Source organism: Stegastes partitus, unplaced genomic scaffold (assembly GCF_000690725.1).
Source record: "Stegastes partitus isolate 25-593 unplaced genomic scaffold, Stegastes_partitus-1.0.2 Scaffold1216, whole genome shotgun sequence".
Classification (NCBI taxonomy): domain Eukaryota; kingdom Metazoa; phylum Chordata; class Actinopteri; family Pomacentridae; genus Stegastes; species Stegastes partitus.
The window spans coordinates 199,528-222,084 of NW_007578947.1; the positions used below are offsets into that span (position 1 = coordinate 199,528).

Sequence of the window (22,557 nt, forward strand, 5' to 3'; positions counted from 1 at the left end):
CACAATCTCTAGCTGTTGTTTAGCTTGCAAAGCAGGCTAGCTGTTTTCACCTGTTTCCAAGCTATGTGCTAAGCTAAGCTAACCAGGTGCTAGCTGCATTCCTATATTTAACCATTAACAAATATTAAGTTATTTTACGCCAAACGAAGATGTTTTTTCACAGTCAACTCATTTATGTGCCTTTTTCCCCCATATAAATATATAACATTTTAATTTGTGGCTTTGTTTTTCAGCTAAGCTAGGCTAACCAGCTGCTGGCTGCATCTGAACATTTAAACATAGACAGATATGAAGCAAGTAATTGTAACTCAAACCACATTAATCAAGTCATTTTTGTGCCTTTTGCATAAATTAAAAAGAACAATATATATCATTTGAAATGTGTGTGCTTTGGCTGTTTTAGTTATTCAGCTAAGCTAAGCTAACCAGGCTGTCGCTTCACATTTATCATACTGACACAAAAGTGGCCTCAATGTTCTCATCACCTCTTGGTTGGAAAGCAAATACCCTAAAGTATTCAACTTATCCTCAAACACAACTTTATTACAATATTTGCGCCATGTGAGCTCAAGAGAAGCTAAAATACTTCATCTGCTACGATTAGATTTTAACGCCAGACCATTTGCAGGCTTTAAATTATTACAACGCAGGATGTCATTACAGGATGAGTCAGTTGTGTTGGTCAGAAATGCTGCACTGTCACTTCAGGCTAACCTTTGTACTTTTAACCCTTGTACAGAACCAACTCCATATAAAACAAACAGCCAGTGACGGGCGGTTCGACCTACATTTCCACAAACACAAGGAGCCGAGGGAGAGATGTGCAAATAGTTTATTGGCGGATTGACAGAAGGGTATTGGATGTATACACTCCGTTGCAGAAGAATAATTTGACAAGCACTGAAGATATATTCAGAATTATTCTCTAGAGCATGTTCCTTTAAAACATCTCAAACGTGAGAAAACGATGGTTCGATAAAACCCCGACCGCACACACACACACACACACAGTCGCACACATGAAGGAGGAATCATTCAAAAACAACATTAACTTAAACCCCACACAAACCACAATTCACATGAATGTTTCAGTAAACTAAGATTTTTTTTTCTTTTTTTGTGTAATATTTCCATCATAAAAGGCAATGAAGAGAAAATTAAATATACTTGGTTCCACTATGAGATCGAGGAATGTGAAGTTAAGAGACATCTCGGCTCGAGTTAAAACGACAGTTGCTCGGTTTCAGTTGGTGGTCGGACGTGTGAGAAGAAACGCAGGCAGGCGGGAGGTGATAGAAAGATGACGCAAAGCGGACCGTTGTTTGTTTGTTTTTTTTGTTGTTGTTTTTTTTTTTTTTCCACTGTTGCTAAGACCACGAGAACACGACTCATCTCTAAAGCCTCTACCTGTCATGCAGGTGTCTCCTAAAAAGCAGTAGAAAACATGTCGAGTCGGATCCGACAGTATTTTGTGTACATTCCACATGTCAACGTCTAAAATAACAGTACTCTTGATACAGAAAAAGATTGCATTGTTAGGCAGATTTTACTACGATAATAATAATCGAGATAAAGTCTTAAATATTCGTTGTCTTTTTTTTTTTTTTCCTTTCTTGATCTGGTTACTGCACTCTGACCCAGGATATCCACGTAGCTTCAATAGCATCGAGAGCTGGCTCTTCTAGCTTTTATTTATTTTTTAATGACATTCAACAACCTTCCTTTTCGATCAGAATCAAGCCGAGCCCCGTCGAAAAGACAATTATTATTCAGCGCCGAGGAAGCAGCTACGACAGCCATACAAACACTAAGATGAAGAGCTGAAACACACACTTTTGTCCGAACTACAGCCTCCTGCAGACGCGAAGCTCCGAGGTTAGCGCCGCTATCCAGAGTAATTTACAATAGATGCTCGTTTTCATCGAAATGGTGAAAGCTAAAATTAAAGGCAAAGGCAGGAGAAGCCATTCGTGATCATTTATCTCCCACAATCAAGGAATAAATGCTGCTATTTTTGTTCCACTATCCACCCTTTTGGAGAGAGAAAAATAATCAATCAATCACGAAATAAGTTAAAACGCTGGAAGGGGGGCGAGAGATTTCAGGCGTCTCCCCCTCAGTGCAGAGCGTCCACGGCTTCGTTCTGGCTGTCCTCGGCCATCTGAACCAGCTCGTTGACGGTGTGCAGCAGGCTGTAGCCGTGCTTCCTCAGCAGCTGCTGGTTGAGCCGCTGGTCTCTGAAGCCCATCTCCAGCAGCATGGCCATCATGGAAGGGTCCTGTCTGGTGGCTGGGTCGATGCCTCGCTGGGAGGAGAGAAACCGGAGCAGGAGGTGAGACGGACGATATAAAGACTGATACAGGCCGTTTATAAAGCTGCACCCAAATGTTGTTGAATTTCTGAAGCTTTCAAGTCCTCACAAAGAAAAGAAAAGCAGCAAACTAGGACTGATTTCAACTTGACAGCCTGTTTATATATATTCACTTATACAGTGATGAACACATGTTAGGCACTGTGTACAGTAAAATATAAATAGTTTAAAGGCATAGTAATCTTAGTGTACAGTCGTCCTCAGATGTATTCAAATCCTCCATTAAAGAGGGAAAAAAAAACCCAGCTGTCACTGAAATAAGCTGAAATTGGCAAAAGCAATAAATAAAAATTTAATGAAAATCATGACGTTGCTTTTGAATTGTGGTTCAACAGAAATATAAAAAAAAACAAAAACAAGCAAACAAGCATGATGGGACCCATAAACTAATATTTAGTTGAACACCCTTGATCAGGTGTTTCCTGTAACTCTCAGTCAGACCCACTGCTCATCAGCAAAGTGCTCTGATTTGTCCGGGACATTTTTGTTTTTTTAAATTATTCTTTTCAACCACAGATCAAAAGCAACATCTTATTTCACTAAATTATAATTTAGCAAATTTTTATGTATTATTACTTTTTCCAGTTTCTAGTTATTTGAGTGACTGTTGAGAGTTTTGCCTTTTCTTTAATGGAAGGGTGTGAATACGTTTGAGGACGACTGCATGCAAACTTCTGCTGGAGAGTCGTGTCGGTCGGTTAGAGCAGATTGTTGAAGTTAATCCGACTTTCAAAAGATGCCACAGGCGCTCCGGGTAGCGTTAGCCGCTTAGTGCTAGCCTTAACCTAGCATCGTTCCAGTTTACTGTCATAGAAGAAATGAGAAAGTATTCACGTTTAAGAAGGTGGAATCCGAACATGAGCAGCTGCAGCTCTGTGGTACGGTATCTCTAACATCACACTGACTCTGCTCTCCGCCTCTTCCTGTGCAGTTCTCTGATGCAATCACTGCCGCTGTCATGCATTTTGAGCTACCTGCAGTGTGACCTACCTGAATGGAACAGTTTGGTCCAGTGAATAGAGCCTTATAAGCAGATGCTGCCACAGAGAGGGCGCCCTTGACGAGTCCCTCTGTGATGCCTCCTTGGCCCCTGAAACAGAACGAACACAGACCTGTGGTTACGCAACAGCGCTACAGGGAACAAAGCGTTCCGGTTCGCGTCTTTTTCAACAAACGCACACGAAACCACACTTTAAAGACGTGGTTCAGTCGCCGTCAGCGGTCACACGGAGTAAGTATTGGACGCTGAAGGCAGATAAACACACTAGGACTGTTTGTGCACCTTGGCTGCAGAGCGTTGCTGGGTCTGGGATTATACGTCTCGAAGGCACTGGATGCTGAGCCTGCTGATCTGGACAGACCAGATGATACTGCAGATTACACAGAAAACAGAAAAGACAACACAAAACCACACATTAGAGAAGGAACAGAAGCTTTCTGCTGAAACAACAAATCCTGAAAGCTCGTGTGCCGTCCGACTTCCCGTCTTCACACCGCGAAGAAAATGTGTTTCCTCTGCTGCCTCAGAGACAGAACGAAAAACTGCTAATTCAGGTCATAAAAATCTGGCCGACTGTGAGGCAACGCTGAAGCTCAGCGACCTGATTTTTTTAAAACTGTTATGTGCCAGAGCATACATGGTTTGTACTGTAGTTACTGTGGTGGTAAAACTCACCGTTTAGGTGGACTCGTGGTTGATGTGGCTCATATGGTTCACAGGCTGGAGGGCTTGGATCCTCAGCCAGGTACAGTGCCTCAGATCTACAAGTTACAGCAAGAAAACAAGAATGAAACCATTAAAGGCTGGAGTGAAAATGTTAAAACATAGATAGGGCAAGTTCTGAAAATCGAAAATTTCAGGAGGTTTACTTGTTCCGTTTGCATAAACCTAAAACACCTAAAAATCAAGGCAGAAACAGAAAAAATGTTGGATTTGTAACTTTCCACCAGTCCATGAACTCGTCATCAGCGACTTGCGGTTCTGTCTGGAAAGTTAACCAAATGTAAACTTAGAATTGTGACATTTAATCTAAATCACTACCTTCTATGTGGCTCATTTGGAAATTCCACAAAAATGAACAATTTGCACCAGATTGTTCAAACTATTCAGCTAAACTGCAGGCAGTGTTCACACAGAGCAAAGAGGGGGCGCAAAGTATAGAAATTAAGAGCAAAATAAACTATATTTAATCAATAAAATTAAATTTTAAAAAAATGGAGGAGCAACATGTTGGAAGATCCACTGAACACGGTGAAACATGTTTCTGCAGCTCATGAGCCGAGGTTTTAAAAATGTAAAGAGGACATTAAGTATGTAGAGCCACTGGTTCTTTTTTAGCGTGAAGCTAAAGTTTTGCAGGATTGGTAACACCTGTTGGCATCTGGTAAACATGTGCATTCCAGGTGTTTCTGTTTTATGATGTGTGATATTAAAACTTTGTTAAACGGCACAAAATATACATTTGAGTTCCCTCTACTTGTAGTCATGGTTGTGCTGTTTCCATAGAAGTGCAGGACTTTATATTTTAGTGAATTAAAAAAATAAAAAAGAGCCCACGGAGAATAAAACAGACAGGAACAAAAAATTAGTTCAGAGGGTGAACAGATAATTTTCTAGAATATCTCAGGTGGGATGTTTGGACAAAGTCTGTTTAACGTCTTTAGACCAGAGCTCTTGTTTGACCTGCATTTTTTTCTATTTTCATTTGATCTGATCAAATAGCAAAGAGAATAAAAAATATAAAGAAAATATAAATACACATATTTTAAAAAATCGATTAAATATATTTTTTTAAAATAAAAAATAAAATAAATAATAACAACAAAATAATAAAAATAAAAACAAAAGTAAAAAAATGTAACAGCTGTGGTACTAAGATCACATGCATGTGGAGGCCAGGTCTGAAGAGGTTCACAGACTTCTGAGCGGTACCGGGTCGGGTCTGACCTGGGCGAGTAGAGGGCCGGCGGCGGCAGCAGCGGCTGAGGAGCGACCGGCTGTGGCACCACCTCCGGGGTGAGCGTCACGGCGTCCAGCGTCTGGGAGGCGCACAGCATCTGGTTCACGCTGCTGTGGATGGAGGCTGCGGGAGGAGGCCAGGTGTTGCTCAGCGAGTCCTCGGCAGCCTCCGTCCGCTCCCGCCTCTCCGTCAGCGGCACTGCCTGGTCCGGCTCCAGCTCCTCCTCCAGCTCCTCTTCCAGCTCCTCTTCCTCCTCCTCCAGCTCTTCCTCCTCCTCCTCGTCTGGCTCCGGGTCGGCCGAGGTCGCGGCGGCGGCGGCGGCAGCGACGGCGTCGGGCTGCGACATGGCGGAGCTGTACATGGACTCCCCCAGAGGCCGGCTGGTGTCGAAGCAGTCAGGGAGGACGATGATGTAGTCGTCACAGGAGGAGACGGAGGAGGTCTGGCTGCTCACCTGAGACACAAACATGGACTTTATCACTAGAGAGTGACGGTGTAACATATCCATATAGATATATACACATTATGGCTCAAAAATATCTAAAAAATAAAATAAAATGTGAATATCATGACAAAAGTTTTATATTTTTAAAGTAAACAATAGAACATATTCCAAATTCATTGCACATAAAGTAAAACATTTCAAGCATTTTTCTATTTTAATTTTGATAATTATTGCCCACATTCATCTTAGAATAACAATAAATCAGAATCAGAGATACTGTATTGATCCCCGAAGGGAAACTGCTTAAACAGAAAAACTATAACAATTAATAATAAATAAGTTGACATATTGCTTTACTTTTTATAAATATATATTATTTCAATTACATACTTTTAAGCATATTATAAGTGTATAAATTTGGAATGTTTTTAAAAGACCTTTATTTTTTATTTTTTTGATTCACTTGTGCAGTAATTGTAAAATAGAGGAAAAAAATTAATAATTTGTTCATTTGTCACATATTTCAGTACAATACTTGTTCTTAGGATGATTGTGGGAATAAAAAAATATAAAAATTCCTAATAAATAAACAATCTAAGATACTGGATTTCTGATTTTCATGAGCTTTAGATTAATTAAATCAGAAGAAGGCTAAAAACTACAAATAAAAAAGGATTAAAATACGATCACGTACACATCATGAATACAGAATATATTAAAGTTGACCTTTTCAAATCAATTTTGACTAAATGACTTCTTCTTTAACATGTATTAACATTTTGAGATTCACCACCATGTACATTTTTGATTTATCTTAGGACAATAATAAAAATAAAAACATCATAATTAATAACAAGTAAGATGCTGGATTTCTACATATATTTAAAAATGGAAAATCTTGGTTGTACAATTTAAAATAACACAAAATCCTACAGAAAACGTTGTTAAAATGCCTTTTTTTTCCCCTTAATGTATGCTTTTACAGTATAGATGATCCTGGGACTGCACCACGACTTGCACCACTCTAACTTTGGTTTATAGTTCGTCAGAGCTTCTTTATGCAGCTGCACACTTTCACCACAAGAGGTCATGAGCGCGACAGCTTCATCAGCACGTTGAATTAAAACACAAGAGACTTTTAAATATTTACCCTTCAACAAACTTGAAGAGGCAGAAAAAGAGCATCAGAGCAAAAGTTCACAAAACAACAACAGCAACAATCGCCTCCTAGAATAAAAACATCACTCGGCAGATGTTGCACTGAGCTCTTCATGTTGTTGTTGGTTACAGGCAGCTGGAGCCTCATGAATGTGTTACTGACTCTGCTTTTAATCCCAACTGGCCTTTATGTGTTCGTGCAGGACGTGGCCCCAGCTGCCATCTGATTATGAGGAGAGTCTTTTTTATTTGAATACCAGCTTTCACTGAGAATTTATATTTGTTAAGTTAAACAAAAGGTCGAATTGAACCAACTGAAGCGTCCAGGGTTTCCTGCTTCTACACCCAGACTAGAGATAGAAAACAACTAGTTCTGTCCTACTGTGTTTAGTCTTTTCTCACATCTTCTGTCCACAGATCTTTAGACACATTTGTCTAAAAAGGCTAAAAGCTCACCTCGTCCCAGTCTTCTCCTTTAGCTCCTCCCTCCTCTTTCTCGTCCGGGTTTTCCTTCGTGTTTTGCATCGCGTGCAACACTTCTTTGTCCTCGTTATCGTGATGAGAAGTGACGTGAAGGTTTTCAGTCTCTGGTTGCAGAATAAGAACTTAAACGTAAAAAACAAAAAAACTGAATAAGCATCTGGATTTTGCAGGTGAAGCTCAACAGATTAATATTTTCATTATGACTTAGAGCGAGTGTTTGAAGGACTAGTTTGGTTTCTTTGAGGTGACGCTGTATGAGGTGGGCCTGGCATTAAAACTAAGGGGGTCACATATTAAACTTGCCCTCAGACAGATTTTTTTTAAAACGCCACCAGACTCTATTGACAAAATCAGTCATTTTACCTCACAGGTCACAGGAGTCGCTGGTCTGTTATTGTAAAAACAAAAAAAAAAACGAAATGTAAAAACACAATAACACGAACAAACTAATCGATCGAGGCAACTGTGGACCAGAATTTTTCAGCAACTTTAAAATGCCTTAGATAGAATATAAAAGCTAAAGCTGTAGAAATAGTCTGAATACAGTGTGCAGCTGAAGCGATGCAGATGGTTGTAGACGAGTCTTTGCAAGAAGTCAAACGGTTGAACACCAGTAATTCGAGTTCTGCAAAGTAGAATTACCAATTTTGTCAATGGAGTCTGGTAGCATTGAAGAGAATTAATATAAAAACGAAAGCTGTGAATGTAAACCTGTGAAAACAGTCTAAATATAACTTACAACTAAACCGATACAGATGTTTATAGTTGGGGATTTTTTAGGCATTAAAACGCCAACATCACAGTAACAAACCAGCAGTTCCTGAGTTCTGTGAGGTGGAATCACAGATTTTGTCAATGGAGTCTGGTGGCTTTGGAGAAAACACTATTAAAGCTGTGAAAATAGTCTAAATATAGATTACACTGCCAGTAATACAGACTTTTTTAGGGTTAGGGTATTTTTTAGGTGTCGAAACATCAAAATCTAACCAGCAACTCTTGTGTTCTACAACGTAAAATTACTGATTTAATCAATGGAGTCTGGTACCTCTGAAGGGAATAATATAAAAGCTAAAGTTGTGAAGGTAAAACCGTGAAAACAGGCTAAATATAGCGTACGCTTCAACTGATAGAGATGTCTTTAGTTGGGGATTTTTTAGGCACTAAAACGCCAACATCTAACAGTGACAAACCAGCAATTCCTGCGTTCTGTGAGGTGAAATCACAGATTTTGTCTTTGGAGTCTGGTGGCTTTGGAAAGAGCGACAAAACGACTTTAGTTCCTTGTTGGAAAAAAGGTGTTTAAAAGCAAAGTAAAGAAGTGCAAATGTTCTAAATGTGGCAGAAACTTAAACCGATTCAGATCGCTGCTGATCCTGCTGTGAACTGGTGTTAAGTCAAAGAAACCAAACTCTCCTTCAACAGGAAACAAACAGAATCCTGGAGGTTCTCCACTAACCCGGCCTGGTCTCCACCTCCTTGGGGATCTGGTTGGGTCCGGCTGAACTCTCCAGTCTGACGGCGCAGATTTCCTCATTTATTTCTTGGTTCCTCTCCGTCTTCTTGGCGTCGACCGGTCTCTCGAAGCAGAAGCTCGGACCGCGAGGAACAACTGGGATGAAAAACGAGAGTGACCAAATGTGCGGCTGTTAGCGGGGCGACTGTGGTTCGTTTAGCGGCGTCTTACGCTGCGGTTTGAGGCTGCTGTGTTGGGCCCTTCGCAGGGGTCTGTGGTCGGGGGCTTCCTCCAGCGTCAGGGACCGGATCACCGTCTCACAGAGGAACTGAGCTCCGCTGATCTCCTCGTCCTTGTCCTCCTCCTGGGCCACCGACTCCAGCATCTCCCTCTGAGGCCTCAGTTTCACTCCTGAGCAGAAACACGAGAGTCGAGCATTTCGCTTCAATTTTTCTTGGTGCCTACGTTACCCACAATGCAACCTGACGTGAGCAGCTTCCAGGCTCACGCAGACATGAGGATGAAGCTACAGAGGTCTGCTAAGCTCACACATTGTCTAACTCCACATTTAGACGACGCTCACAGAAGTGGCGTCACTTGCAGATTTGATGCATAAAATCAACGGCGTTTGTTTTTAGGGTCGTGCTAGTTCCCAGTTTTGGACATTTGATTGGTGAAGTTTCCCAGCAGATGCCACAAAAATGTAGCCGTCACTAGTTTTCCAATACAAGCTAGACCGTCCTACAACAAACGCTGACTGGACGAACGCAACCTAAACGCTGGAAACTTTGTCTTATTTTACAAAAATTGTTTCTGAAAGCATCCGAGGAGGGAAACAAGCCGCGCAGCTGCTGAATTTGCTTTAACTTCCAATCGACTGTGGTTAGTTTTAAAGGCTTTCAGAGTAGCAGCTGGAGGCCCGCGGTTTAAATAAATTAGCCGAAACGTAAACTTAATGCAAATAAGGAGCAGCAACGTGACGCCCCGTCTCTCGAAATGCTGCCAGAGTGCATCACACAGCTGCTTGCATAGATCCTGTGGACACACGCACAGCAGGACGTAATCCAAACAATAGAGCTGCAATTAATCAACTATCAATCTGATAATTGATTTATCAATTTGAGTCATTTTTTAAAGAAAAAGAAGTCAAAACGCTGTGATTTCAGCTTCTTAAATGTGAATATTTTTTGGTTTCTTTCCTCCTCTATGAACTGTTTGAGGTGTTTTTTTTGTTGTTTTTTTTCACCATTCTATGATATTTTCGACAGAACAATTAAAACTCTCGGCTCAACGCTAAAAAACCATCTCTAGATTCACTCAACAGGCTTAAAGAGGTTTCTACTTGAATGTTCAGCGGCCTTCGTACGTTCTTTTTTTTGAGTCCAACCGCAACACATTTCGTTAATTCCTAATTATAAATTCACACGTTTTCTATCAATCAAACTGGTCTCACCGAAAAGTTTTCGGACCCCCGAGACCTCCGCGTCTTCCTTGATCTGCGCGGCGACGGCCTTCTCCAGCACCGGAGCATCGTGGGGAAGAGGGGATATGCAGGGAGTCAGATCTGGAGGAAACAAAACACCGTTCATGCACATTAACGTTTGTGTATTCAAGCCAAAACAAAAGCTAGAATTTATCCCATAAAAACCGAGGAGATTTCGGAGGGAACGAATTCTGTGGGCGTTTGAGGCATCAGATGTTACTCACCCACGGGAGTGTTGTTGGGAACCTTCTCCAGCTCTTGTACAATGTTGATGTCCAGTAACTCAAACGACAGAAGATCCTAAAACACAGAACAGATGAGCACATTTTTAATACAAATTACTTTTGTGTTTTGTGCAGCTTCACAGCACAAAAATCACTTGAAGCTACTTTAAATCACGCTTCAGTGTGCTGAAGTTTTCCCAGCGTGCACCTGTGCAGTCAGCAGGTCGACGGAGGGGAAGTAGAAGTTTGCGTGGTGGAGGTCTACGGACAGGTCGGGGACGTCCTTGGACCTTCCCTCGTTCTCCTTCTCGACCGGCATCACCTCCTCCTTCTGAAGCACAAACAACAGCAGCATCTTTAGCATCGCGGCGTTCAAACATCCCCACTCTAGTTATAAAAATGACAACTACTGGTGTGTTAGGTTGTCTGAAAGCATCTATTAACCAAAAACTCAGATTTTAACTCAGGATTTAGGTTTTTTTTTTACCTTCAAACCTACTGATAAGGACTACCATGTACACATATAACCCCTTTTTCAAGAACAAAAGCACCTAAAATCCAGCAGTATTGAAGATTGTTGGTTTTTATTTCTCTTTAGATCCGAATCACAAACACCGCTGTATTATTTACACAACATTTATCCGTTTTTACGCCGGAAAATGGATTTATACAGGCTGCTGTGGCGAAAATTTGTGAAGTTTGAGGCCTAAAATCTCAGCGCAACATCTCGTTCTGCTACATCTACGATGAACTTTTAATTTCAAATAATTCAGACCTACTTCTGATTAATCTTGCGGCAATATTAGACGCAAAAAGCAGCAAATTCTCAGGAAATATTCAGCATTTCTTCTTCATTTTTATACAGAAAATGATTATTTTTCTGTCACTAATCACTTAATTGTTGCAGGGGTATGATTTAGACATGCTTTTTAAACAGAAAAACAATTAACAGTATAATCTAGATCAGCGGTTCCTGAAGTAGGGGTTGCAAGATGATTTCTAGAATTCAAATATTATATTTAAAAATGACTTGAAATCAACATATTTTTGCTTTTTGTGTTGGAAAAATGAATGCTGTGACAAAACCTGGTAAAGCATGAGGCCTAAAACTTCAACATACCATCTAATTCTGCTACATTCCTACTAAAATGTTAATTTAAAATAACATCATTTAATATTAGATGAATTAATGTCAGTTATTTTCTGTAATACCAGACACACAAAGCAGCATATTGAGAAGACAAGATTGTGAATATTTAACATTTTCCCCTAATTTTCAGTAACTAATCACTAAAAAAAATGAATTTAAATACCATGATTTAAATACAGAAACAGTTAAGTAGCTTTATTAAGAACATGTTTTAGATCAGTGGCTGCCACAGCGCTTAAACCGAGATGATTTCCAGAAATTAACTTAAGTTTTAAAACGGCCTTTTTCAGCCAGATGTGTTCCAAAACATTAAAAAAGTTCAATCAGTACAGTTTGAAATGACTCTGACTGATTCTCACATATATTAAATTACTAAAGACTCACTGTTTCCTGTCCTCAGAATGAGAGGATTTGCTGCTTTTGTGCTTCATATGACAGCAAATAACTGGAAAACTAATCAGAAAGAGTCCTAAATTATTTAGAAATAAAATATTCTGTATGACTACAGCAGAACAAGATGGGATGTTGAGATTTCGGCCTCATACAGTCCGATAATACCCAGTCTCTGGTGTGAAAATAGATGAATTTAATGTCAATAACACAGCAGTGATTGTAATTATAAGGTTTTAGGACACAACGGTCTTCAAAAATGCTAAAGTTTAGGCGCGTTCCACCGTCCTCAGAGGTGTTCTGAAGCACGCTGGCGTGCTCTAAGGATGCTCTAGAGGTCCAGTTTTGCAGACTTGCCCGTCGTTTGCTCGGACGCCCGATGGCGTTGCGTCTGTTGCCGGGGCCGACCACGATGCTGCACCAGACGCGAGGGCCGAACTGGCAGCCGCAGTGCGCCAGCCGCCAGTGGGAGGTGTACGTCCCCTCCATCACCGGAGCCACGAACGCCACACTGACCACTCCCACCTGTCCGGGCAGCAGCAGGGGCACCGGCACCTCCCTCTTCTCCTCTGAGGCCAAGCCGAGGTTCCCCCACATGAACACTAGCTGGGTGCACGTACACACATACACAAAACACAAAATAGGAATACACATGCGAAAAAGCACAAAGACGACCGCATGCAACCAAAAGAATAAAAATAAAGAAAGAAATTAAAAATGGCGACAGCGACAGAAACTTAAAAAACCACAACACGGATGAATTAAAATAACGAAACATCTCAAGGACAGAAAAGTAATCAGTGGCATTGGGCTCAAATCTTAGCTGGTGTTAGTGGGTAAGAGGAGGAGGCAATGAGTTGGGCTCAAAGTGACAGAAGTGAAGCGGGGGGAAGGGGGGCAAAAAAGAGCCTGTCCTCTCGACGAGTGGGAGGGTACCTTAGTCTCTGAGGTCCAGCTGATAGTGCCCGAGTTCCTCATCTTCCAGTATTTGATGAACTTGGTACCAGGCTCCAGACGGGTGCCGTCAGGCAGATTTTCATCCAGAAACAAGGCAGCCATAGTGGGCACCAAGGACGTGTGCGAGACCCCGGGACCCCTAGTTTCAAGTGTACAGAGCATTGTTGAAAATAGCCCTGGTTTCTTATAACACCCATCTCTTTTGTTCTCTACGAATCAAAAAAGCAGGACCCCCAGATTTTTTTTTTTGTTTGTTTCTTTTGCAGCTCAAAAGCATTTTTTTTTCTTAGAAAATCTATGAAGCAGCAGCAGCAGTTTTCACATTGAGGTAGTTCCAACATTTTCCACCACCCCAGAGCAGCCAGCGATACACTCATACAGACTAGATTACAAAGATGGCATATTTTGATTTCTTTTCTTGGAAAAAAAATGACTTTTTTTTTTTGCATCCATGCTGGGTTTCGAGGTACCCAGCACTGTCGGACGCCCTTCTCCGAGGTGGCGCTTACTCTGGACTGGAGGCCTGGGGATCAGGGACCGGGGCGGGGATGGAACCTTGGGCTGGGGCTGGACCTGAGGCTGTTTCTGAGGCAGCAGGAGGGGGCAGGGCTGGGACCTGGGTGGATGCCGAGGCCATGTTTGTCAGGTTGGCTCTGCCTGAGGTAGAGGGCCCACTCCACTGCAGCCCCCTCTTCTCCAGTCTCAGTTTCTTCTTGATTTCCTTCACTTCGGCTCTTAGCTGCCTTCTTTCAGCTTTGAGGCGCTGTCGCTCGGCCTTGCGCACTGTCCTGTCTCCTCGCCTTGGGAACCTGGTTTGAAATGTCATCAGGAACACCTATTTGTTGACTATCAAAAGTTTATTTATCAAAAAACAAAGCACATCCCCACTGCTAACTCATGAATTACTGTAATCTAGCTGCTACACATGTTGTGCAATCCTGCGTTGTGTGCATTTATATATTTACGTTTTCCTGCGTTAATGTAGGAGAAGTAAGAGCAAAAAGGGCTAAGCACTGTTTGTTGTAAGTACAAAAGATCTCAAACTGCTTCAAGACGAAGTTGGATTTATTCCTCAGTTCTGGGAGGTTTACCTTAACTCGCCTGACATCCCATGCTCGGGGATGGAGAGAGGAGTCTTGGTTCTGACGAGGTTGTGACTCGGGTCATGGCTATGTCTGCACATCTCACACAGGATGCAGGAAGGACACACACTGGAAGGCAAGAAAAATGTCAACACAGACTCTCAGAAAGCTGCTTAACCCCCAGCTGCTGAGCGTTTGTGCTCCTGTTACATTCTTAATACATTAATAGAAAGTCCTGCACAGGTATGAAGCCATAAATCATAAAAAAAAACAAAATAAAAGTTGAATTTCTTTGATTATTTATGTTACAAAATGACAAAAAAAACTTTAATCATCATGTTCAACATATTTCCAAGAGTCCACAGGTGTGACCAATACTAGAAAATAAAACTGTGGCTCCACACACTATAGATATTTGACTTCTTATTTTTTAGATTTGCTTCTATATTTATCTCCTACTGTCTGGAAACACAGCCTGCAGTTCAACACAATAGTTTCCGAATTTTTGTCACAAGACTGTTTAACGCAGTGGAGTCAGTCAGGGCTTCACAAGAGCACCGAAGAGCAGGAAAATGTTTTGTTTTTTTATTAAATCTGGTTGGAGGAAAATGTTTATTTTTGGCAAATATTTAAATGAGAAATGTTGAATAAATGACAGTGTAGATTTGGTTCATTTTCCCCAATTTAATGTCACACAGTGAGTTCAAGAAAACCCTGAAAGAAGTTAGAAATCTGATGATTCTTTGTGTTTTTTCAGTTTCTTCCTCTGACAAATGCTGCCGTTCTGTTTTATATTTTCGTTTAGACAAGCTGCCTGTCAAACCCTTCCACAGGTTTTGTGTTTTAGAGATGCTAAAGAACATCAGCGATGCAAGAAAAAGCCAAAAGAACAACCTCAGCAAAGCACAAACGCTTAAAGAATCAATAAAGGTCAATGTGGCGTATTCAAAGTGTGACATAATACATTTCACTGGTCACTTCATTGTGTTAGAGAGTGTTTGATACCGACCTGCACTTGTAGGCTCCTTCAGAGGTGAGTTTGTTGCAGCTGCTGCAGTTGGGGGTGTAGCCGAGGGATCCGTTGGAGGTGGAGGGTCCCGGTCGGGGTCCTATGGGACCTCCGATGGCCCCGCCGGTCTCGGGCGGCCCATCGGGAGATTTGTGGGTACAACACTGACCAGAGAAGTCGCTGCACATCCTCTCGACCACCTCCTTCACCACCTCGTCTTTAAACTATGACAAAAAAAAGAAAAAAAGGAGTTTAGTTAATGTAAGTAGAAGCGAACCACGACATCTGACGACATGCATCAAACATAAATTATTCATGTGTTTAAGTTGAACTTTACCTTCTCCATGTAGGATCTGAACCACATAGGAGGAGGCTCATCTTCTGGTTTGCTCCCCTTGTTGTCTTTTACTGCTACCTGAATCAAAATACACAACATCACATCAGTAAAGTCACATTTAATTACGAGTTGAGCTTGTTTCGAGTAATTAGCCACAGATTGAATATTTACATGCATTCAGGGGTAATGGTTCCTACAAAAACGTCAACATTAACCCTCTGAACCACAAAAGCTGCCGCCGGCGGGTTTGAAAAGGGTTCAATCTTCTTTTTTTAAAACACCTCCAAAATGACAACATTTATCAAAGCAACAAGCCATAAAAACAGAAAGAACCCTTTAATTTCAGTCCTCAAACTGACCACGTGTGATGAGCTGCTCTGTTGGGAAAATTAACCAAACGCAAACTTAAAATGCAGATTTTTCATCAAAATAATTGTATTCTACTGGTTTCAGTTTTGCCAAAAATAAACCGTCTGCACCGAATTCTGTGAAAATAAGAACTGAAATTGTGTCGGCTTGTCTGCTCAACAGTTTAACAGATATTTCCATCTGTGAAATGATGCTGTTCACACACTTATAGGCAATAAAATAAAACGTGAGGATGCTTTTAAGTTTAATGCCACAAATAGTTTGATTCTTTTTTCAATGGTCACCTGTGACATGCGGCTCCGTCTGAAAAATAACGACATTAAAGCTAAAAATTGTGAGATTTCATCAAAACCAAGTTGTTCATTTAAACATTAGGCAAAAAGTTTTGCACTCAACAAATTCTGCAACAAACTAAGTTCTGCACTTCTTGCTGTGACTCAGAGGCCACATGACAAACATTCAGAGACTCTTCAGCTGAACTGCAGGCAGTGTTGACACGGAGCAGAACGGAAGAAACAAATAAAAACTTTAACAAATCAAATATTTATAGTGTGCAGAGCCACCACTTTTTCCAGTATTAGTAATAAGTGTTGGCAATCTTCTCCTCTTTTTATGATTAATGGCATAATAACTGTGTCAAACTGTTTTCCCTCCTCCTAGTCATGGCTGTGCTGTTTCCATAGAAGTGCAGGACTTTATATTGTGGTTAGAAATGAGGAAAAACGTAACAGGAGCAAAAAAAAACGTCCAGAAGCTGCTTGTGGTTCGGAGGGTTAAAATCATTTTAAAAACTTTGCCCATTAATGAAAAGATTAACAAGCACAGTCTAATCGGGTCCTTACAGCTTCTCGCTCGGGGGTGACCTGCGTGCCTTTGTCCACCGTTTTCACCCTGGACGGGTAGGGAGGAGCCGGCCGGAGGTCCCCCTTCAGCTCCTTGACCTCGGTCTTCAGCGGGCCTCCACAGGCCTGGCCCTTCATCTTGTACACGTTCATGTGCAACTGGTTCCCCTGCTTCTCTGCACTCTGGACGGACAGACGGCATCGAGCACATACCACGGCGAGGTGAAGCAAAATCACTCAAAGGCAAAATACGTACTCATGGAGACGGTGTGTGTTATATTATGAATACAGTATCTTTGCTATTTCTTGTCCTGTAACTTAGAGAATGCTGCCAAACTGGAATAAGGACATATTTAACAGTGCAGTTGGACTTCTCTACACGAGGAATGACGTCTTGCTTGTTGTCATATGCTTCAGTAATAACAACAACTCGTGTTGTCAAATGTCACTTATTGTTTATAGCAGCAACCACTAATCAATTAGTGGTGAACTACTAAATTCACCACAGATTATTTTGTTAGTATTTGTTTTTAAACAACTAAAATGTCCAAACTTTCTGATTCCAGCTTCCTAAATGTGAACATTTTCTGGTTTCTTTCCTCCTCTATGACTGTAAACTGAACATATTTGGGTTGCAGACGTCATCTTGGGCTTTGAGTGATATTTTTCACAATTTTTTGACATTTTATAAACTAAGAAACTAACTGAATGATCAAGAAAATAATGAACAATCATGTTGTAGAAGAAATCCAGCTGTGTGACGGTACCTTGATGGCTTCTTCATATTCGTCTGAAACACAAACAAACAAAAACATTAACATTTCTGCAACATATTCTGAGATTACAGCTGTAATCTTGTATTTTTTATGCTGCATGTACATGTATTATTAACTTAAACTTAACATGAAATACAGAAAAACAAGCAAGCAATGTTTTTCTCACCTTGACTGTTTATGCAAATCTGACATAAAAAGTAAAAGAGAAGACAATAATTAAATGAGCATATAGAACACATTTACAAGAATTTAAATCATGACATATTTCTTTCTCAGCTTCGTACCTCTTCATTGTCCTCGTCAAAGTATTTCACTTGAAAGTGGTTGATCCCAAATGAGGCTTTGATCTGAAATACAACGCACAAGACTCCAGATTAGATTTACAGCAAACACTCCCAAATTAAATCAGCTCCTCGCGTTACGAAAGCATCAATAACAGCAGCAGGAGCCGAGCCAAGTGGTGCCACGATGACCACAGACCAAAGTCTGGCCGTCCCACGCAGCCAGCAGCCAAGACTTTTGCACTTCCTGGTGCAACTGTTTATTATCTTGTTTGTTCTCATACGGATGAATTGTTAGCAACACAACCAACCTCCATTCAATTAGCAGGTCCGAAAAACCAGGAAATGTTTACTCTGATTTAGCAGCAACTCAAAAGATTTCCTATTATTGTCACTGACACGTGCATACGGGATAAAAATGTGTGTTTTTTTTTAATGCATAACATGTAAACAAGCCAAATATGGTCCAATATGGAAACTTTCTCTACAGAACATGACACAAAGAAATGTGGTTTAAGGAATTCAGGAAGGTGTCATCACACAGTTTGTCCAGCAGAGGGTGCCAACTGCACTATTTTACTTTTAGCAGCACATGTAGCACAGTATGAATCACAGCTGGTGGTGCTGAGTCACCTGGTTTGTGATATAAATGACCACAAAGTTAATAAACAGGGACCCCATCGTGTTATCTTCCCAACATTACTCAATCAAATACATATATACACAGAATATCAGAGTTTTTTTGTACTGGCATCAACCTTTAAAACCCAAAATGAGTCAAGCTCTCGTAAATAAAGAATCTGCTGTGGTTAATTAAGTTGTGTATGGTTTAGGTTTAGCTGTGAATTTGGTTAAATCTCTTGTCTGGACTCTTTACAGTATATGGGGATGAATCCTACTTTTAACAAACTGGTATTACAAACTGCTAAACAGAACCTGAAGTCTAAACAAACAGTGAGATGACTCAACTCGGTGGCAACAAGGACACTTCAACGTCATTTAAATGAGTTAGCAGGAATTTAAATTAATCATGACTTTAGTTCCAGATTACATAAGAAAAGCTTGACTTATTCTGTAGTTCTACGTGTCGGACTGGCCTGTATAAGCGAATAATACCCAACACTTTGAGGATCTGGCCTACAGAGATTCGCCTAAACATCAGCTGAAGTCAACACGGTGCCACCTCAGAGTGAGTAATGCTTCCAGGCTGTAAAAACAGTGCGACTCCGCCGCTGCTTCAGCCTCAGAAACAGCTCGACAGCCGGATACTGTTTGTACAATAGCACCGAAGCTAACTTAGCTAATCTCCCGTGCCATTTAGCGGCCCCGTGAGCTCGATTATAACCCGCCCGGCGTGTAAATATTGAGTTTCGGCGGCGGTATCGGCTGTCCTTCAGGTGCTCCATTGTTCGGGCCACGTCTGGGCCTGCTTCTCGCCAAACTGCGCCAGCGTTTAGCCAACATGCTCGGCTAGCAGCCGCTCACCCAGGCTTCAACGGACTCCCACTCCAGCTTGTCCAGATCCTGAGCCAGAAACCTCTTGACGTTGCCCCGGAAATTCACTTTAATCGTAACGGGGAGCCCCATGTCGGCCGTCTACGACCGTCCAACGGCGACCATTCGCGGTGACAGCGGCCTGTTTGATCCCTGCTGCCCTCGACTGTCTTCTCTTGTTTACATCGTCAGCTGCGTCGAGAAAAATACGGTGACGTTCCCGCGGCTTCTTCGGCCACCTTTAACAGCGGCTGGAGAACGTAACACTGACGCGTCATCGCCACCCAGTGGTCAGAAGTATGAACTACAGTAATACACTGTTCACAATGACACGTTATTATATATTACGTGATTAATTTAAATATTAAAATCAAATCATAATTTAAAATACATCGGATTTTATACAAAATTACGCAAGTTCAAATTTACCATAGTAAACCAAATATTAAGGTTAAGGAAGGTTATGGTTGTTGATATTGCACTTGTAGTTGCACTATACCACGACATGTATGTATGTATTTGCATTTGCACTGTTTCTTATTATTATATCTTTTGTACCCTAATTTATATATATGTTTGCACTGTTTCTTATATGTACATTTTTCTTTCTCCTATGCGTGTATCCTAATGTGTACTGCTGCTGACAACACTGTGAATTTCTCCACTGTGAGATGAATAAAGGCACATCTCTCTCTTATATCTTATTGCTCTTATTTTTCTTGTTCCAGTTTATTTCTTTACTCCTCAACGCTCACCTTATTTTTATATTCTTGTTTTCGTACCTGACCAGAGTCAAATTCTTTGTTTGCGTGTACAAACTTGGCAAACAAAGTTGATTAATTTAATATTACACTTCAGACCACTCAATATTATGTAAAATTCAAACCTACCAGAATAAGCTAGTTTATTTCTTTACTCCTCAACTTTGACGTTATTTTTGTATTCCTTTTGTAGTGCTTTTATTTTAAGTTTATTCAAATTAGATTACTCTACACAGAGAACAAAGATTCCTTGTTTGTGTGTACAAACTTGGCACATAAAGTTGATTCTGAAGGCCCCACAAAATTATACGATATAATTATTTACCTGAGTAATTTAAATGTTAGGTCTAAGACCCTACAAAAACATGGAAAATCCTAATGTACCTGCATGATCTATATTGTTAAGTTTAAAACCCTACAAAGTTCTGAAAAAAAATGCAACTTTACCTGTTTAATTCAATATTATGTTAAGATCCTCTCTCCGGGTTCTCCAACTTCCTCCCACAGTCCAGAAACACGCTGAGGTTAATTGGTGATTCTAAAACTGGTGACCTGTCCAGGTGAACCTGCCTTCACCCTGAGTCGGCTAAGCTGTGATGAAGAAAACAGCAAATCTTTTGCTACAGACACCCCCCTAACCCCAGTCACTCATTATTCCATTATCATTGATAATTCCCTCACCGTCTGTAACTGTCCACCAGACCCCTCATTCTCTTGCCATTTGTTGTCGATTAGATCGCTTGATTCAATCACCTTCTGTTCTCTTACCTCCTGTCATTGATTAGCAACTATACACTAACTAACCACAGTTCACTTTGGTATTGACATGCAGCCTCTCCCTTCAGTCTGACATGCCCTATCAAATGTGTAACTCTGCAAATGTTCTTGGTCGGCGTACCTTCACAGCTCTGTGTTGGCAAACCCACTGCATACCCAAATACTAATAAACACCCCACTAGAGCAAACTTCGCATGAGGATTTTTAGTAAATTTCTTCAACAGCTGCAACAACATTATATAAAATACAAATTTATCTCAGATATTTAAGTATTAAGGTTAAGCAGATGAACAAAATGAAAACGTTCTATATATTTCTAAATATTACATTTAAGACACTACTAAACTGTATAAAATTAAAATTTACCTGAGAAATTGAAATATTAAGGTTAAGACCCCACAAAATGATATATATACAAAATACCCTGACTAATTTAAATTTAGAGTTTAGGCCCGAATATAATAATAATAATAATAATAATAATAATAATAATAATAATAAATTAACTAAATCATTTAAATATTACAATTAAGATCCTATACAATTATATACAATGCAATTGTATCTGGCCTTATATGAATATTAAGGTTAAGTCCCTATAAATGTATATAAAATACAGATTTGAAAGAGCAATTTGAATATTAGATTTTAGACCATACAAAAGTATGCAAAATTCAATTTTAAATCAGTAACTTAAAAATTAAGGTTAGTCACCTAGAAAATTATATAAAATATTAATTTAAGACCCCCCAAAATTTTAGAAAATACTAATTTACCTGACAAATTTAAACAGCAGGGTCTTAAATGTTATGTTTAAATTTGTCAGGTAATTAATTTTTTTATTAACCTGACTAACTTGAATATTGAAATTAAGAACCTACAACAATATGACCTGTAACAAACTACCCAACGAATTAAAATATTAAGGTTAAGGCCCTACCATATTAAAAAAATAATAGAAACCTATATTATCATATTTCTCTGCACTTCGCGCCATATCGATCCCTAATCATCAATAATCGCAGAGTTGCCTGTTAATCGTTTTTAATGTTCCTGGATCCTTCACAGCGTGCTGACGTTTCGCGCAGGCGCAGTGAAAGCAGCGCGTCCGTCGCGTTTTGCCTTCGTCATCTTTAAGCTCACAAAGTGTGGCTGACAGCAATAAGCCACACGTTCACCAGAGAATTTAATGCTGTTGGGACAATCGTTCTTCGCATATTTGATCACATAAGATGTCTTCACTCCTCAAGGTGGACAATGAAATTAAAACCAAGGTGAGATTCACGCTTCGGGAACTCGGGTTCACGCCACACGACGTGTTGTTGTTGTTGCCATTTGCTTTGCTAGCATGCTAGTTAGCCGCGTGATGTGAGCGCTCTGATAAGGCCGGGCTAATAGCGGCTAATAGCAGCTAACCGGCTTGGTTCCCGCCTGCTACGTTACACCTGTCAAACCGGCCGACAGGTGCTGTGTCACGGTGACGTTAAGCTTCACGGGCGGCGAGGTTGACGTTGTGTTACGGCTTCATGTGTACAAGCCGGAGCCTCAGCCGGTGGACCACATGTACAGAAGAAGGCCGAAGCTACTGAGTTAGCTCCACAGCCGGTGTCACACCGGCCAAAAAGTGCCCGTCTGCCAAAAACTGATTAGTGTAGCTACACCGCCCGTTTTATTTACGTCCACAGCTGCTTTTATCTGGGTCAGACATTCACAAAGAGCTCTTTTCTCCTAAAAAAAAAAAAAAAAAAAAAGCCG

General features: G+C 40.7%; 2 protein-coding genes across 2 annotated transcripts in view; one reads left to right on the forward strand and one right to left on the reverse strand.

Annotated features, from left to right (window-relative positions):
* Positions 1–814: 814 nt before the first annotated feature.
* On the reverse strand, positions 815–19,470 carry nbr1a (NBR1 autophagy cargo receptor a). Its single transcript, XM_008297412.1, has 22 exons — positions 19,256–19,470; positions 17,774–17,836; positions 17,656–17,674; positions 17,481–17,503; positions 16,714–16,896; positions 15,503–15,580; positions 15,166–15,389; positions 14,166–14,285; positions 13,584–13,883; positions 13,054–13,213; positions 12,475–12,723; positions 10,786–10,908; positions 10,578–10,653; positions 10,324–10,434; positions 9,102–9,281; positions 8,874–9,026; positions 7,391–7,539; positions 5,319–5,785; positions 4,047–4,132; positions 3,654–3,741; positions 3,362–3,461; positions 815–2,305 (listed from the first exon to the last, which is right to left on the reverse strand). Exons 1-22 carry the CDS (start codon positions 19,355–19,357, stop codon positions 2,117–2,119), a joined length of 3,243 nt encoding a protein of 1,080 aa, XP_008295634.1. The 5' UTR covers positions 19,358–19,470; the 3' UTR covers positions 815–2,116.
* Positions 19,471–21,930: 2,460 nt separating this feature from the next.
* Positions 21,931–22,557, forward strand: part of psme3 (proteasome activator subunit 3) — an 11,302-nt gene continuing 10,675 nt past the window's right edge. The window contains exon 1 of the mRNA XM_008297413.1: positions 21,931–22,076. Within this exon, the coding sequence (XP_008295635.1) occupies positions 22,035–22,076 (42 nt within the window). The 5' untranslated portion in view covers positions 21,931–22,034. The remainder of the gene's footprint in view (positions 22,077–22,557) is intronic.